At 45.8% G+C, this 17527-nt stretch overlaps 1 protein-coding gene across 1 annotated transcript in view; it reads right to left on the bottom strand.

Moving 5' to 3' along the window:
* Positions 1 to 316: 316 nt before the first annotated feature.
* Positions 317 to 17527, bottom strand: part of C2H15orf61 (chromosome 2 C15orf61 homolog) — a 38459-nt gene continuing 21248 nt past the window's right edge. The window contains exon 4 of the mRNA XM_068106743.2: positions 317 to 582. Coding sequence (XP_067962844.1) covers positions 455 to 582 — 128 coding nt within the window. The 3' untranslated portion in view covers positions 317 to 454. The remainder of the gene's footprint in view (positions 583 to 17527) is intronic.

The raw sequence follows: 17527 nt of genomic DNA, 5'->3' as shown, positions 1-17527 counted from the left end.
CATCAACCTTTGGTGGCAAAGGTAAAAATGAAAGCCTGAGTAATTGTGTTGGCTGCTGTCTCGTATTTGTGTATCAAGTCTCAGAACAATAATCTGGGTGATCGGGTAGGAGTAGCAAAAATAGCAAAAGGTTAATGGATGGATGGCCATCACTACCCATTCTATCGGGTTCATCTCTTCGAGAATTGAGATGAGGTGATCTAATAACTGCACCAAAAAGCCCCAACATTTTCGCAAGCATAGATTATATCCCACACCAAAAGTCTCAAGGAAATTACAGGTTCCACCAAACAGCCGATGAAACCGACAAAGCAAATCTCACTCGATATACATTTTATTGGACAGTCATAAACTCTCCCACAAAGCTCTCAAAACGACCTGCACCAATTTACAAAGTGCCTGATAAACATCCAGGACAGCATCTTCTCCAGCATTCGGCCATTCTTCGGGTCACTCAGTACACGGCACCAGGAGACTCAGCGTAGAGAAAGTAAATAGTCACTGGGCCTTGCGGTGTCATCACCATCTCGTTCTCTCGCACAAGTAACCGGGCTGCTAAACCGTACGCCAACGTTGGAATTCCTGCCGAATAGATGCCACATTATTTTGCAGTGCAACATTACATACAACTTTGTGCAAAGTTCTTCCTACTACATTGTGCCATGAGCAGCCAATGTGTGTTGCTGGAAACTGGAGTGACAAGTTGTGCAAATCATGTAGAAACAGAGAGAGAAGAGAAGCTGTGAGGATAGAAAAATGGCCAAAATATATAGGTCTTGGCAATCCAGCTCACAACACTAACTACAGACCATTAAAGATGTTTGCTATGATAGAAATCAAAAACTGTATGGTGATAATAAAAGCCTCAATTGTATAGTTTTTAGCGTTACGTGATTAAAATTATGATGCCTTCCAAACAACTCGACGACTGCAACTTAGCACCTGGAGCAGCATTTTACAGCATTTGGACACAAGCATGCGACCATCTTGGAAGAACAAGATTGTATCTGTCGATGCACGGTGTGGGAGAAAATTAATTATTTTCCGTACGTAATTTGTGTAATTGAATGGATTTTCCTGAGCCTCGACCTGTTGTTGCAAACACTTAAGTTTTAATTGTTTTAATTGCTTGCTTAAGCTGCATTAATAGAAAAATGCTCATATCAGTTTGAATCATGTTTTAAAATCTACCAGCAATAACCATTACTCCAATGACTCCAATGTAAATACAAGTTTTAAGAAATGTTTTGGAAGTTTGGAAAGAAATGGGGCTTCTCAAAGTTATCACTGAACACTGGTCAAGGTCGGACCAGCCTCCATAATTTTGTCGACACCTGGTGAGCCGATAATTAAAATTACAAAACATTCTTTTTCTCCAAAGGACCATCTAGGATTTCATGTTACCTGTGAAAATGATTTAAAACGTTAACTCATATATTAAAGGTTTAAACTACATAATAAAACACTTTTATTATTAGTAAGTTTGTACAAGTATATAGTGTAGTTCTGAAGTTACATTAAAAAGTGTTCACATTTGTATGAGTTTAAGCAGTCGTCCTCCCACTGGAGAAGAGATAGTTGTCTCGCAACTGGGCTAGGGAATCAAATGAATTGCACACTTTCTTTCAAGCCAACACAACTGTGGGTTAATGCTCTATTAATTTGATACAAGTTATGGAAATGTTCTGAGACAAAATGGGAATGTATTATGATATAAATGTATGCTTCACAATAACTGAGAATTGTACTTTTTGTAACCCAAAATCTCTCCCAAGAATCCCAGATTGCCTTCATCACGCTTGAATCTCTTGCAACTTTTCTTATCTCGTTCCCCCATCCCCCAATCTAAGTTCCTCCCTCTCTCTCTCTCCTCCCCTCAGCCCCCCACCCCTATAAAGATGACTGTGCTGCACCAATGTTTCAGGATTTTGCTTAGCAATTCTTGTGTGTGTGTGTGTGTGTGTGTGTGTGTGTGTGTGTGTGTGTGTGTTCTTTTTGGATTTGGATTCTTACCAAGTAGTTTTCTGAATTCCTTTGATGTATATCTTCCTTGTAACCTAAGCGAAGTCCTCCACGTTTCATAAAAAAAATCAGTCGAGTGTCTTCTGAACAAGTTTGGACAATTTATTCTCGAGTCTTCTCTCAATCATTCAAGGCTAAATTAATTCTCCAAAAAGGGCCCAGACAGTCCATGGGAAACCGATGACTATTATCATCAAATGAGAGCCAAAAATGCATAGTGGTGTCTAATCCCAAAAAGGTACCTCATACAAGTTATAGCTATCAAGTGAAAATAGGTTAAGGGTGAGTGGGTGGGGTGCTCACAACATGCCTTTGTTAAATCCACTTGAAAAGTTAAAAAACTATTTTAGATTTCCATGTACAGATAAATATTTTTATATTGTGCAAACATTTTATATTGGTATGGGGTGGGGTGCTCACAACATGCCTTTGTTAGAAGAACTTGAAAAGTAAAACAATGATTTTAGATTTCCTTGTACAGATAAAGATTTTTATATTGTGCACACAACATTTTATATTGGTATGGGGTGGGGTGCTCACAACATGTCATTTTTAAAACCACTGGAAAAGTTTAAAAATGATTTTAGATTTCCTTGTACAGATAAAGATTTTTATATTGTGCACACAACATTTTATATTGGGATGGGGTGGGGTGCTCACAACATGCCTTTGTTAGAACAACTTGAAAAGTTAAAAAATGATTTTAGATTTCCTTGTACAGATAAAGATTTTAATATTATGCACACAACATTTTATGTTGGTATGGGGTGGGGTGCACACAACATGTCTTTGTTAAAACCACTTGAAAAGTTTTTTTTAAGTTTAAAAATGTACAGATAAAGATTTTTATATTGGACATCTTTTACTTGTATATTCACACAATATAAAATACAAGCCAAGTTAATTTTCTTCATTAATCATCACTAGAAGCAACTGCTTCCTATGGTAGTCACCGGTGGGGTTCATGTTATTATCTTTACGATTATTAATACTATAGCAATAGCAGAGTACCCACACTATGGGCGATCTTGTTCCAAGTATGCGACGCGTTCTTCTGACACATTCCTTCATTTAGGTAGTGTTTTGGCAACAGTCTGCTAGTTTGATCGCTTCCGAAGGTAAAATTAACCTGGGTTATTTATGAGGCAAACCATGCGTACTGCTTATGTGCATGAATAATACATAGTGGTTATGCAGCTGGGATAATTCCAATTCCACCCACCCTCCCCTCAAAAGAAGAAAATGGCAAGATGGGCGGAAATTCTTTTTCAAAACATTATGGAATCAAGTGAAACTTGCACATGAACAACTTTAGGGGGCCCTCATTGATCCCTAAAAGTTAAAACTTCCGAGATCAAATCCTCTCAGAGGAGATGTTACATGATACATACATACAGTCACGTGAAAAAGTAAGTACACCCCATGTAAAGTTTTGACTTTTTCAACATATTTCAACATACAGCTATTTGATCTTCATTTCAACAATATTGATAGATAAAGGTGATATAATATAACAAATATCATGAAACATTTACATTTTGTAGTCCATTGTATAATTTAAATAAACATAAATGCAAATTTCGCATGTGGAAAAAGTAAGCACACCCCGACATTTATCACGACTTCAAATGCCTACAATTAGAATCATGTTGCATGCAGATTGCTTGCAGATGGCACACCCGGTTTTAACACCCCACCTGATGGATGGCGCACATATCGACATTGTGTCCGGCCTCTGAGCACCAGGACAGGAGATTATTTTCTGGTCAGGAATTGAACCGAGACTGGACAGTTTGAAGACCAGTGCACTCCCACTTAGCTATCCTGCTAACCAAAAGTTTATATTTTACTTTTTAAATTAGAATGATTTGCTATCAGCTATAGTATAGTTTCACATTTTCTTAACATAAAAATTTTTAAATTGAAGAGAACTTCAACTCTTAGAGTCCCACATTAAACCTCTTCTCAACAAGATAAAATATTCTAGAAAGGTTGTGTATAATTCTGTTAATGGCCTACTGTTTGTTTGCATAAAGCGAGGCCCAACATGCTATTCTTTCTCAATTTCTAGCTCTTGAGTTTCAAAGCCTGGTGTTTTATTAAACTAGCAGCAGTACACAACTTTATTGCATGTGCGATTCTCATCTGCAACGAGATGTCACAATGTGAGATGGTGGATGGAATCAACAGGACGTTAATCGAAGGATGCTGTCCGTCATGGGAAGCAAGAAGCTGATGTTTTGGATGTTAACCATTCATCATAGCATGCACAACAAACAGGGATGAGATATTTGGTCCATCATAAATGTGCTTCATCGATATTCATTTAATCCTACGATATTATATAAGGGAATTATTTGTATGTATGTATGGGTGTACATCTGAAAATCATTGAAAAACAAGACCAAAAGTCTAACATCAGCATAGCCGGGCTTCTAAAATATTATAAACCACAAACACCTATGATTAGCTTTTTAAACAGTCGTTAATGCTTCTTATAACATTTGTTGGAGAATTAATTAATTTAGCCTTGAATAATACTCATCGACTCATTGACTCAATAACTAAGGTCCAAACTTGTTTCAGAAGCGAATCGGCTGATTTCAGTAGAACATGGGAGTTCTCAATTCACTTTTACAAACGGTATTACAAAACAATCACTTCAATTCAAAGAAACACAGACACGAACAAAATGAAATCACCACGCAGGCTCAGCACGCTACATTCAATACAGGCAACTGGACTGAGACCTCTACGACTTTCTGTTACACGGCTATTTATGGTCGAAGATGAAAGCGTGAGAGGTCAGGAGAGGGTCAGAGAGGAGAGAGAACATTTCAGCATCGCAGTCATTTGTGATTTCGCCATTTGTTGAATCCATCCATGGCAGGCAGCTCCTCCAGGTCATTATCTCTGTTTCTTTTCGGCCAGGAGTGTCAGATAATGATTTAAAGTCAAACAGAGATATTAGCTGCCTTGCAATATAAACTGAGCTTACTGCCCCTTTAAGATAACAACATGCTTAGCATGAGGAGGACATCTGGTTTGTCCCAATCTCCAGCCTGGAGAAAACAGGGTTACAAGAGTTCAAATAAGAGGGTTACACATTATTGTTACAAGATTCAGTTCTATAGTTTAGATCTTCAATATATATGTGTATATATGTATTGTATGAAGAGTACATTTATATAATATGAATGAATGAATGATCGTTTTAAGGCCATTTTCCCCGCTGGAGCGGGGGTTAGCCTTGCGGGCCCCATGACAATCATGGTTCCCTGTTTGAGGCAATATTTTTTATGGCCGGATGCCCTTCCTGACGCCAACCCTTGGTCACCTTTTACGATGCGGAGGGATACGGTGTACCTATTCTAAACCGGGGTACACACCGGGAGAAGAGTACATTTATATATTATACAATATTTGAATAAAAGGGACCATTTCTTTTTATTCTCTAAATGGGCTGGCTTGACTGCAAGGCTCTGAAACTTAACATTTCACTGTTCAAGCTGGACATTTGCCTCTAAATGCGAGCTCGCTGGCCCTGTCTGGATTGTAATCTCGGTAAAGGAGCCTAGAATTGTTAGATTTTCATAGAATACAGGCAACACTGATTAATATACAGTCACGTGAAAAAGTAAGTACACACCATGTAAAGTTTGACTTTTTCAACATATTTAAACATATAGCTATTTGATCTTCATTTCAACAATATTGATAGATAAAGGTGATATAATACAACAAATGTCATGAAACATTTACATTTTGTAGTCCATTGTATAATTTAAATAAACATAAATGCAAATTTCGCATGTGGAAAAAGTAAGTACACCCCGACATTTATCACTACTTCAAATACCTACAATTAGAATCATGTGCACCAGCTCAGGTGCAAATGATTAGAACATCATTAGAGAGGATCTTGGAGGAACCTGTCTTATTTAAACCTCAGACATTTAGTTTGGTTAGCTCTTGGTTGTTGAAGTGTGTGGCGTCACCATGCCTAGATAAAAAGAGCTCTCTGAGGCCTTCAGAAAGAAGGTTATAGATGCCTACGAGTCTGGGAATGGATTTAAAAAGATCTCCAAACAATTTGAAATCAATCATTCGACTGTCTGGAAGATCATCGACAAGTGGAAAAGATTCCAAACAACTGCCAACTTGTTCAGGCCAGGCCGCCCCAGCAAGTTCAGCCCGAGAGCAGACCGCAAGATGCTGAAAGAAGTCTCTAAGAACCCCAGAATGTCATCACGGGACCTACAGGTAGTTCTTGCCACTGTTGATGTCAAAGTGCACGAGTCTACCATAAGAAAGAGGCAGCACAAATTTGATCTACATGGGAGGTGTGCCAGGAGGAAACCTTTGCTGTCCAGAAAGAACATCAGGGCAAGACTAAAGTTTGCCAATGAACACCTAGGCAAAGACCAGCATTTCTAGAACAATGTGCTCTGGACAGATGAGTCAAAGGTAGAGCTATTTGGCCACAGTACCAGAAGACATGTTTGGCAAAAACCAAAGACAGCATTTGACCACAAGAACCTGATATCAACTGTAAAGCATGGTGGTGGAAATATTATGGTTTGGGGCAGCTTTGCTGCATCAGGGCCTGGGCAGATCACCATCATAGAATCCACTATGAATTCTTCATTGTACCAGAGGGTGCTTGAGGATAATGTGAGGCCATCTGTTGGAAAGTTGAAGCTCAACCGAAGATGGACCTTGCAACATGACAATGACCCTAAACATACCAGTAAATCCACCAAGGAATGGCTGAAAAGAAAGAAATGGAGGGTTCTGGAATGGCCAAGTCAAAGCCGGGATCTAAATCCCATCGAGATGATGTGGGGGGATTTGAAACGAGCTGTGCATGCAAGAAACTCCTCAAACATCTTCATTTGTTGTTGAATAAATTATTGCAAAGTCAATGTATCATTGTTTTTTGTTCAATGAGGTCACCTTTATCTCTAGATACTGTTTAAATGAAGATCAAATATTGATATGTCCACATATGTTAAAAAGATTTAAAAAACATTTAATGGGGTGTACTTACTTTTTCCACATGCGAAATTTGCATTTATGTTTATTTAAATTATACAATGGACTACAAAATGTAAATGTTTCATGATATTTGTTATATTATATCACCTTTATCTATCAATATTGTTGAAATGAAGATCAAATCGCTGTATGTTGAAATATGTTGAAAAAGTCAAAACTTTACATGGGGTGTACTTACTTTTTCACGTGACTGTATGTATTTATGAAGTTTACGTGTTTGCAATTAAAATTTAAGAGTTTGCAACAAGGTCGAGGCTCCGGGAAATCCATTCGATTTACACAAATTACGTACGCAATTAATTTTTCTTCCACACATTAAACAAAGAAATTTGGAGGAATCCCAACATCCGTGAGGGAAGTTTTACTTGCAGAACTGAGCGAAGATCTACTGTAGTCTATGTACCCCACAAGGGTTGGAGGTGTGCTCATTTACCAAGCTGCTAGCTAGCGCTTACCAAGCCAGCCGTTCCTTAACGGTTTTGCACGGAGTGCTTGCTTGAATGCTTAAACCACTTGGCGATCTCTCCACAAGAAACTTAGTAAATGAACACACACCCAATGTTTTTAAGACCCGACCATAGATCGACTGTAATCTATATACCCCAAAGAGGAATGACCCTTCCTGCAGCTCCCGTAGTGAGCGGGTGTACTTGTAAATTAAAATGTCGGTCAGTGGAGTCAGCCGTCGTAATGACATCATCGATGTAATGACGTAACGGACACAAAACTGCCACTTCTTTAATATATCGATGGTTCACAATTCACTTGGGGTTCACAATCAGGCCATGCTGGCCCAGGCGTTCGAAGAGCGTGCGGAGGTGGCGTAGGTGCTCTTCGCGGGACGCGCTGGCGACGAGGATATCGTCCAGGTAGACGTAGACAAAATCCAAGTCGCGCAGGACGCTGTCCATCAGTCGCTGGAACGCCTGAGCCGCATTCTTCAGACCGAAGGGCATGCGCAGCAACTCGAAGAGTCCGAATGGCGTGATGACCGCCGTCTTCGGGACGTCCTCCGGCCTGACGGGGACCTGATGGTAGCCGCGTATGAGGTCCACCTTCGAGAAGAAGGACTTGTCCGCCAAACGGGCGGAAAAGTCCTGAATGTGGGGGACGGGGTAGCGGTCGGGAGTCATGGCGTCATTGAGACGGTGATAGTCCCCGCACGGTCGCCATCCCCCGACGGGCTTCGGCACGATGTGCAGCGGCGATGCCCAAGCGCTCTCTGAGCGCCGAACGATGCCGAGTCGCTCCAGGGTAGCAAACTCCGCTTTTGCCACCGCCAGCTTCGTCGGCTCGAGGCGGCGTGCCCGGGCGTAGACCGGTGGCCCGACGGTGGGGATGTGATGGGCCACCCCGTGCTTGACGGCCCCCGCCGAGAAGGTGGGCCGCGTGAGGGCCGGGAAGCCGGCGAGGAGGCGGGTGAATGCGTCCGCTGCCGGAAGCGTACAGACCAACGTGGCCGGAACCGAACCATTCGGCAAGCCGCTTGGCAAGCCGCTCGTTGAGCTGCTCGGCGAGCTGGGCAACGCACAAGCGAGCGAGCTGAACGTCTCGGCCTGGACAAGACGTCTGCGCTTGACGTCGACCAGGAGCCCATTCGCACACAGGAAGTCCGCGCCAAGCAGTGCCATGGGCACGTCGGCGGTGACGAACGTCCATCGGAAAACCTGCCCTCCGAACCGCAGAGAGAGGCAGCGTTTTCCGTACGTACGGATGGGCGTCCCGTTCGCGGCAAGCAGCGCAGGGCCCCCACCCGCGGCGTGCTTGTCTGACGTGCCGGCGGGAACGACACTCACCTGTGCTCCCGTGTCGCACAGGTAACGGCGCCCGGAGAAGGTGTCCGTTATGAACAGCAGGCTGCTCGAACGGCCGGCGCTCATCGCCACTATTGAGCGCCGGCCCGGGCGTTTCCCGACCTGTTGAAGGAGCATGGCGGATGACACTGCCGAGCTTCGTGGCCGAACTTGGCGTGGAACCAGCACCAGGTGGTGGAGCTGGAGGAGCGCGGCTGGCTCCGCCAGGCCGGTGGAGTTGGCGGGTTTCCCCGCGGTGGCGGTTTTCGCCGCGGCGGTGGGCGGGGCGTGGCGGCGGTCACGAGGTGCGTATCAGCATGCTGCGTATGCTGTATAAGCTGATGCTGTGGATCAGCAGCATCAGCAGCACCAGCAGCATCAGCAGCATCAGCAGCACCAGCAGCACCAGCAGCATCAGCCTCGAGGGCCGTGACGGCCACGCCGACTCTCGCCCGCGTGTCCGAAGCGGCGAAGTACCTGTCCGCCTCGGCTGCCAATGCTCGGGGTTCCGTTAGCCCGGTCCCGGCCAACGCGAGGCGAACCTGCGCTGGAAGTTGGCGATGGAAAAGCGCCCGGAATAGAGAACCGGGAGCTTCGTCGCCCAACAGTGACAGCATATGGTCCATTCGGACCGACGGGCGCGTGTCACCGAGCTCGGGGAGATCCAGGAGGCGGTCGGCCCGTGCGTCGTCCGTGAGGCCGAACGTGGCTAGGAGTAGCCACTTGAGTGCCTCGTACTTGTGGCCGTCCGGTGGGTGGCGAAGGACGGACACAACTCGAGCGGCCGTGCCGGGCCCGAGGGAGGCGACGACGTGGCAATAGCGCGTGTCATCGCCGGTGAGGCGCCGAAGCTGAAATTGGGCTTCGGCCTGGACGAACCAGACTTCGGCCTGAGCCTCCCAAAATTCGGGAAGTTTGATGAAGTTGGCCATGGCAATGGCGTCGCGTGTGGAAGGATCGCTCCGGCAGATCCAACGTCGAGGGGGTCACCAGTAAAATGCGGCGTTACGCGCGCTGCTTGCGAGCAAGGAGGAAGCGGACAAGCGGTAACTTATAAGCGTCTTTATTTCAGGAGCTCACTGTAACACTGGCGCGCTCCGGGCTGCGCGCCCGGTGTATATCATGAGGCCACGCCTACCCCTCGGGCGTGGCCACCGCCCACTTGGTGCGCGGAATGATGTCACCACGCCAGTGGGCTTTTGTGTCCGCCACAATGATATATTTTAACTTCCAGTACGTTTGCAGTCACTACGAAGGGATTAGTGTTACGATTAGATTTACTATAATATTAATGTTAAATTTCGAAAATGATATCACCATGGCAGACGGGCTGATAAAGGAGATTACAGGGAACATTCTTCTTAGTCTTTAACATTGCTGATTGTTCCCAGCCACTTGTGCAGTTGGCTTGGGATAGTTTTTTGACCCAAGTGTTTCATGAAGCAACTGGCCAGGTCTGACATTTGGCTGAAACTGACACCAATTCTCAATAGGCTTAGGGTGCCGGCGATAACTCGCCTAATCTTTGTAAAAGACACCATGTCCGTTTTTATCATAAACCTCCACCATAACTTCCTTCCGGTATAAGGCACACACATTGATGTGTCGCCCTGCATTCTAAACATCAGGGCGACAGTTTATAGCTGGGTCGGAATTCAAACCCAGGTGAGACAGCTCAGAGGAGAGGGCACATACCTCCAGCCAATCTCCTGCCAGCTCGAGATTAAGGGCATAATTATAAATAAAAGAACTCCGGGATACAAGTTCTCTAATTCTATAATACTGAAGATTAAATAAATCACCAATTAATTTCTAGAAAGATCAAAGCTCAAGGAGAGAAACATTGATCTCCTTATTTAACGTCTGCATTGTGTGCAGGACGTGCAATTTTTCATTAAAATTAGGATACTGGTATTTTAGGAGAAGGTTGACAAATTATAGCAGTAAACGGGATTTGATCACGAGGTCATCAGACCATAGAAAATAGGCCCATGGGGCTTGTAACTCAACTAGGCCTGATTTGATCTGATCTGATGTACCATATCATAGAGCATCGGTGCTGCTGAAGTAGTTTCTTGGCAAATGTTAGTTTCTTGGCATTGCTTTCCCAGCCGTAGTTAGAACAGAAATTTGGAATTTGCTCAGGGTTTGCTCAGGCTGGCGATAGCTTGCTTTCACTTCGCGAAGGACAAATCTTATCTTAGAACGGCATTCGGTGGACAGCATACCTCCGCAAGGCTTAACAGTTTACGTTTTAAATAAATGAACAGGATTATAACTAATTAATGAATATGTGTGGGAAAATTACACGCCCAGACCAGGAATCAAGCCCAGGTCCTCTGGTGAACCGTACCAGTGCTCTGCCATCTGAGCTATCTGGGCGACCCTGACCGAGCATGCAATTTTCCCCACACATAGAATTGCCACTCTCTTTCGGTCACTGCTTCCCGGGAAACCCGATACTCCAAGAAGTGAGTGCCCCCCTCTGCCTATTTATATTGTGCCCATTGGTGATTCCCACTGGGATGCAAAGCAGCACTGCCTGATTGAATGGGCATTGGGCACAGCTTATGGTTGTGGACACACAGTTAAGAGAGCTTCTGAGATATACCTGGATATCTCAACCTGGATGATGAACGGTTCCCAGCTGATGATCCAAAAGACCATTGAATTGCTCAGTCAGGTCGATGCATTCTTGGTCCTGACATCCCTGCCAGGAAGTCAGGAAGAGCCATCGCGTATCGCATGCATCGAAGTCCTTTCCAAGAGTGTGGTGCTGACCGGGCAAACGTGGTGTGGTGCTGACCGGGCCGCCGTGGTGTGGTGCTGACCGGGCCGCCGTGGTGTGGTGCTGACCGGGCCGCCGTGGTGTGGTGCTGACCGGGCCGCCGTGGTGTGGTGCTGACCGGGCCGCCGTGGTGTGGTGCTGACCGAGCCGCCGTGGTGTGGTGCTGACCGGGCCGCCGTGGTGGTGCTGACCGGGCCGACGTGGTGTGGTGCTGACCGGGCCGACGTGGTGTGGTGCTGACCGGGCCCCCGCAGCCGTGATGCCCTCCCCCCCCCCCCCCCCCCCCTCCCCCAGAATTTCCATGTTTTAAACGTTTCCCAGTGTATACCTTGGATTAGAATAGGTACACCGTATCCCTGCGTGTCGTAAGAGACGACTAAGAGGGTTGGCGTCAGGAAGGGCATCCGGCCATAAAAACATTGCCTCAAAAAGAGAACCATGACAATTACAACTACATGTGGGCAGGGTACAGCCCGAAGTGGAGATCGGTTTCTGAGGTTTGGGACATGGAATGTAGGGACAATGACAGGGAGATCAGGAGAAGTGTGGTGCTGACCGGGCCGCCGTGGTGTGGTGCTGACCGGGCCGCCGTGGTGTGGTGCTGACCGGGCCGCCGTGGTGTGGTGCTGACCGGGCCGCCGTGGTGGTGCTGACCAAGAGTCCCTGCCGGCGGCCCGGTTTCTCCAAGAAGTTCTGTCGCTCAAGATTTTGGGTCTCACTATCTGCCATGATCTTTCTTGGGAAAACCACATTTCCAAGCTGGCCTCCAAAGCCAGTCGCCGACTGGGCATCCTCCGTCGTGCGAAGTCCTTCCTCGGCACACCTGAGCTCCTCACCACATACAAGGCTTTCATCCGCAGCTCAATGGAATACTGTTCTCCCCTATGGGCCGGTGCTCCTGCCTCACACCTAGCTCGGCTTCACGCTGTTGAAACCAAAGCTTTCAGAATTATTGGAATCTCCCGCGATGAAGCTATCTCTGAGGGCCTTTCACTCACTCACCGCAGGCAGGTAGGTGGTCTTTCTGTCTTCTACCGACTCCTCTCCGGCCTTGCACCCCCAGCTCTCTCTGTGCTCTGTCCCCCAAATATTCCTACAGGTCGCACAAGATCTGCCAGCAACCCTCTGATGGTTAAACTGCCGAAATCTCGGCTCTCTGCTCACCTTCACTCTTTCATTCCTCTTTTCTCCCACCTCTGGAACAAACTCCCTCACTCCCTTCAATCCCACTCCTCCCTCCAGGTCTTTAAAACAGCTGTTCACCACCATCTCTTATCTTCCCCCATCCAAAACCTTGATCTTTTCTACCCCCGCTAATTCACCCCAGATCCACCTTGTTTGAAATTCCAACTTCTTTCCTGGAAGTCCTGGCAGTGTCCATATGTTTTATACCTCTCCCACCGCCCCCTTCCCATGCCCCCCCCCCGCCCCCCAAAGCCCTCGCCCTCTCTCAGATCTCTCGATGTCTCCATGTCTCTCGGTCCCTGCTCTCAAATGTTGTGTTTGTGTCCTTCCCCCTCTCTCCCCATCTTGTCTACCGCTCCCGATGTTATATGTTTTATGTGTCGGTTTGTCTTTCTGTGTGATTAATGTTCGCTCTTTCACGAGCCTCGATCTTGTATACAAAAAAAAAAGAAAAAAAAAAAAGTGGTGGAAGTATTGGTCAGAAGAAGAGTGGACATATGTTGTGTGAGATGGAAGGGAAGTGGTGTGAGAATGGTGAAGGGTAGGCAGGGACAAAAATACAAGTTTGTGTGGCAAGGGTGCCCGGAGGGCATGAATGGTGTTGGTGTCCTGTTTTCTGAGGAGTTTGTAGACAGTGTGGTGAGTGTGATTAGAGTGAGTGATAGGTTGATGATGGTGAAAATGATGATTGGAAAGCTCTTGGTGACCGTCATCTCGGGATCTTCTCCGCAGGTTGGTCGGAGCGATGAAGAGAAGGACAAGTTCTGGTGTGCGATAGAGAAGCTGATAGAAAACGTGAAAGATGAGGAAGTTGTTGTGGTAGGAGGAGACCTAAATGGACATGTGGGAAGGAGTATGGATGGTTTTGAGGGAGTTCATGGGGGTTACGGATATGGTGTGAGAAATGGAGAAGGTGAAAGGATTTTGGAGTTTGCTGATGGAGCTGATTTGTTGATTTGTAATACTCAGTTCCAGAAAGAGGATAATAAGCTTGTTACATACACGTCAGGTGGGTCGACGACAACCGTTGACTACTTGATGGTGCGTAGGCGAGATAGGGGGCACCTCCGGGACACAAAGGTGATCCCAGGAGAGGAGGCTGTTTCACAGCACCACTTGGTTGTCTGCGACATAAGGGTGAAAGGTGCGAGGAGAGCTCGGCGGGTGAAGTACCAACCGAGAATGAAGGTGTGGAGGTTGAAAGAGGTGACAGTAAGGGAGGCATTAAAAGAGAGGCTGAGTACTCAGTAGGGTAGAGGATGATGTGGTTGAGCTTGAAAGTGGTTGGATGTCAATGAAAGCTAGTCTGTTGGGAGCCGTTGGTGAGGTATGTGGATGGACAAAAGGACCACCAAGGCACTCGGAAACATGGTGGTGGGATGATGAAGTTGGAAAGAGGATTGACGAGAAGAGGAAGAAGTTCAAGGAGTGGCAGAAGGCGAAGGGTACGGGAGCAGAAACAGCAGAGCATGAAAGTTATAAGGCAGCCAAGAAGGCTGCAAAGAAAGAGGTAGCAAAGGCGCAGGAGGCATGTAGGAAAATGTTCGGAGAACGCTTGGATTCGGAAGAGGGTCAGAGAGCAGTATTCAGGATTGCAAAGCAGATAGCGAAAGAGAGGTGCGATGTGATGGGGGTGAGTTGCTTGAAGGATGAAGTGGGACAAATCGTTGTGGACCCAGATGGAATTAAAGGAAGATTGAAAAGATATATGGAAATGCTGTTGAATACAGAGAATGAATGGGATGGCAACATAGAGAGTAACCCAGTTTTAGGATCGGCAGAGAAGATAACTGAGAAGGAAGTTGAGGAAGCGATAAAAGCAATGAAGTGTAGAAAAGCGGGAGGGCCGACGGGAGTTGTGGGAGATATGTTGAAGGCAGCAGGAAGTTGGGGTGTGAAGAGAATGACAGAGATCTGTAATCTGGCGGTGAAAGAAGGCCGCATTCCAGTGGATTGGGAACTGAGTACCCTCGTCCCTCTATACAAGGGGAAAGGTGACCCTCTAGAGTGTGGCTCGTACCGAGCGATAGTTATTGGAGCATGGAATGAAGGTATTTGAAAGGGTGTTGGAGAGGAGGATAAGGAAGAAAGTGAAGATCGACGAAATGCAGTTTGGATTTATGCCAGGAAGAGGAACGACAGACGTGCTTTTTATTGTGAGGCAGTTGCAGGAGAAGTACATGGAGAAGAGGATTAAGTTGTTTCTTGTGTTTGTTGATCTGGAGAAAGCATTCGATAGGGTTCCACGCAAAGTATTGACATGGGCAATGAGGAAGTTAGGAGTGGAGGAATGGTTGATCAGAGTAGTGATGGCAATGTACAAAAGAGCGCGCACAGCTGTAAGGACGAAGGACGGGAACAGTGGTGAGTTTGAGGTGAAGGTGGGAGTGCATCAGGGGTCGGTACTAAGTCCACTACTATTTGTAGCTGTGATGGAGGTGCTGGCTCAGAATGTAAAGGAGGGTTTACCCTTTACCGTGGGAGTTGTTGTATGCAGATGATCTGGTGTTGATTGTGGAAAGTATGGATGGACTGAAGGAAAAGATGAACAAGTGGAAGGAATGTATGGAGACAAAAGGTCTGAAGGTGAATATCGGAAAGACGAAGGTGATGGCAAGTGGTAAAGCATGTGGTGAGGTGGAAAGAACTGGGAACTGGCCCTGTGCTGTGTGCAGGAAGGGTGTCGGAGTGAACTGCATTCAATGTACAATGTGCGCATCAAAAATGTAGTGGTCAGAGAGGGTCATTAACCAGTGTGGCAGCTACATTCAAATGTAAGGTGTGCACAGAGGGAGCTGCAGATGGAGGAAATGTTGAGTTGGATCTTGGAGACGGCGTGAAGCTGGAAGGTGTGAAAACATTTTGCTGCCTCGGAGACATGCTGACTGGAGAAGGTGGATCAGACTCTGCAACGGTTGCTAGAGTGAGATGTGTATGGAAGAAGTTTCGGGAACTGAGTGGCGTGCTGATGAGGAGGGGAGTGTCGTTGAAGCTGAAGGGAAAGGTGTATGCTGCATGTGAGAAGTGTTATGATTTATGGGAGCGAGACATGGGTAATGAACGTAGAGCAGCAACGAAGGCTGGAAAAGGTGGAAATGCGAATGGTTTGATGGATGTGTGGGGTATCGTTGAGAGAGAGGAAGACAAATGATGAATTGCGAAAAATGATGGGAATAGAGCCTGTGATTGATACTGTGAAGAGGAACAGGTTGAGATGGTTTGGTCATGTGTTGAGGAAGGATGAAAGTGACTGGTTGAGAAGAGTGATGGAAATGAATGTAGAAGGAAGTAGAGGACGGGGAAGACCGAGAAAGACTTGGCTAAAGATGGTGGAAGAAGAAATGCGGGCAAGGGGGTTAACAAGGAGAGATGCAGAAAATAGGGCAAGATGGAGAAGATTGTCATGGGGACCGCAAGGCTAACCCCCGCTCTAGCAGGGAAAATGGCCTTAAAATGCATGTTGTGTTGTTGTTGTTTCGGTCACTGCTTCCGGGGCACTCGCTGCCAACCATAGGAGCACCAGCAGCCAAGTAATGAACAGGGGTGAAAATATAACGAACGCCCACTTTTGGTGGTGGAGGTAATGAGGCGCTTTGACAATAATGTAGTACAAATAATACAGCTCAAACATGGAAGACAGTCACCATGGTTGAGCTGTCAATATTCGGTGAAAATAAGGAAATCAAACAAGATGGAGGCAAGAGAATAGCGTTTCCTTATTGGAGGAAAACCTGCTCGACAGTATGGATGGGGAACGATGACATAATCTTACACGTGGACTCACCTTTGAGCTGTCAGGTTCTGGTTTTATTTGTGGCCCGAATCTAAACTGCCATTCTGGTACTTGCACACAGGGAATTGTATCAATAGGTGTGATGTTTGTCAGAGAACATATGCAATTGTTTGTCCTCAATTGTGGATATTGAAGATCCCACAGTGCCTTTGAAAGAGTAGGCTTTTTTATTCCTTTTCTTTTTTTGTATGCAAGATCGAGGCTCGTGTAAGAGCTAACGTCAATCACAAAAAAAAAAAAAAAAAACGGACACACAAAACATACAAAAAAGGGAGTGGGAGGCAAGATGGGAAGAGAGAGGGAAACACACAAGTACAGCAACAGAGAACAGGGACAACGGAAGATCCGTGGGAGGGAGAGGGCTTGCGGGGGCCTTGTGTCCCAGAATCCCAGATCAATTTTAAGTTCTTCACCAATTTATGGGGGCTGGGAGGGAATGCATCAATGGCATCACCCAAACTCTAGATATGATGCAATCAAGAGCCTGATGTTGCAAAACCACAAGATACGAGAAAGCATGGTTGGGAGCTCAAGATGGAATGTAAAGAACTGGCTGCACAGACACTCACGATTTTGTCACCCCCTGCACAGATTTTTCATCATGGCAAATTAAACTCCAACTTTTATGAGTTTTTGAAATAATTAGAAATTAACTTAGTGTGACTTTTGGGTGGAATATCGTCACGGTTGATCAAAACGCAAGCCAGTGTGAACGTGGCCCTCAGGAATCCTCCAGTCATAGTTAGTTGTTGTTCAGATTAATTATAAATGATTAATTTCTCTAAAGAAACAATAACTACAACTGAATTTAATTTTGTTTAACCTCCCAAAGACAAAGACATCATATAATGGTGAATAATTATCGAAGTAGCTGCTCTCCTAACATGA

The sequence above is a fragment of the Myxine glutinosa genome, chromosome 2, assembly GCF_964187855.1.
Source record: "Myxine glutinosa chromosome 2, kmMyxGlut1.1, whole genome shotgun sequence".
NCBI classification, from domain to species: domain Eukaryota; kingdom Metazoa; phylum Chordata; class Myxini; order Myxiniformes; family Myxinidae; genus Myxine; species Myxine glutinosa.
The sequence above is the reverse complement of the archived record's forward strand: the minus strand, read 5'-3'. Positions and strand labels throughout refer to the sequence as shown.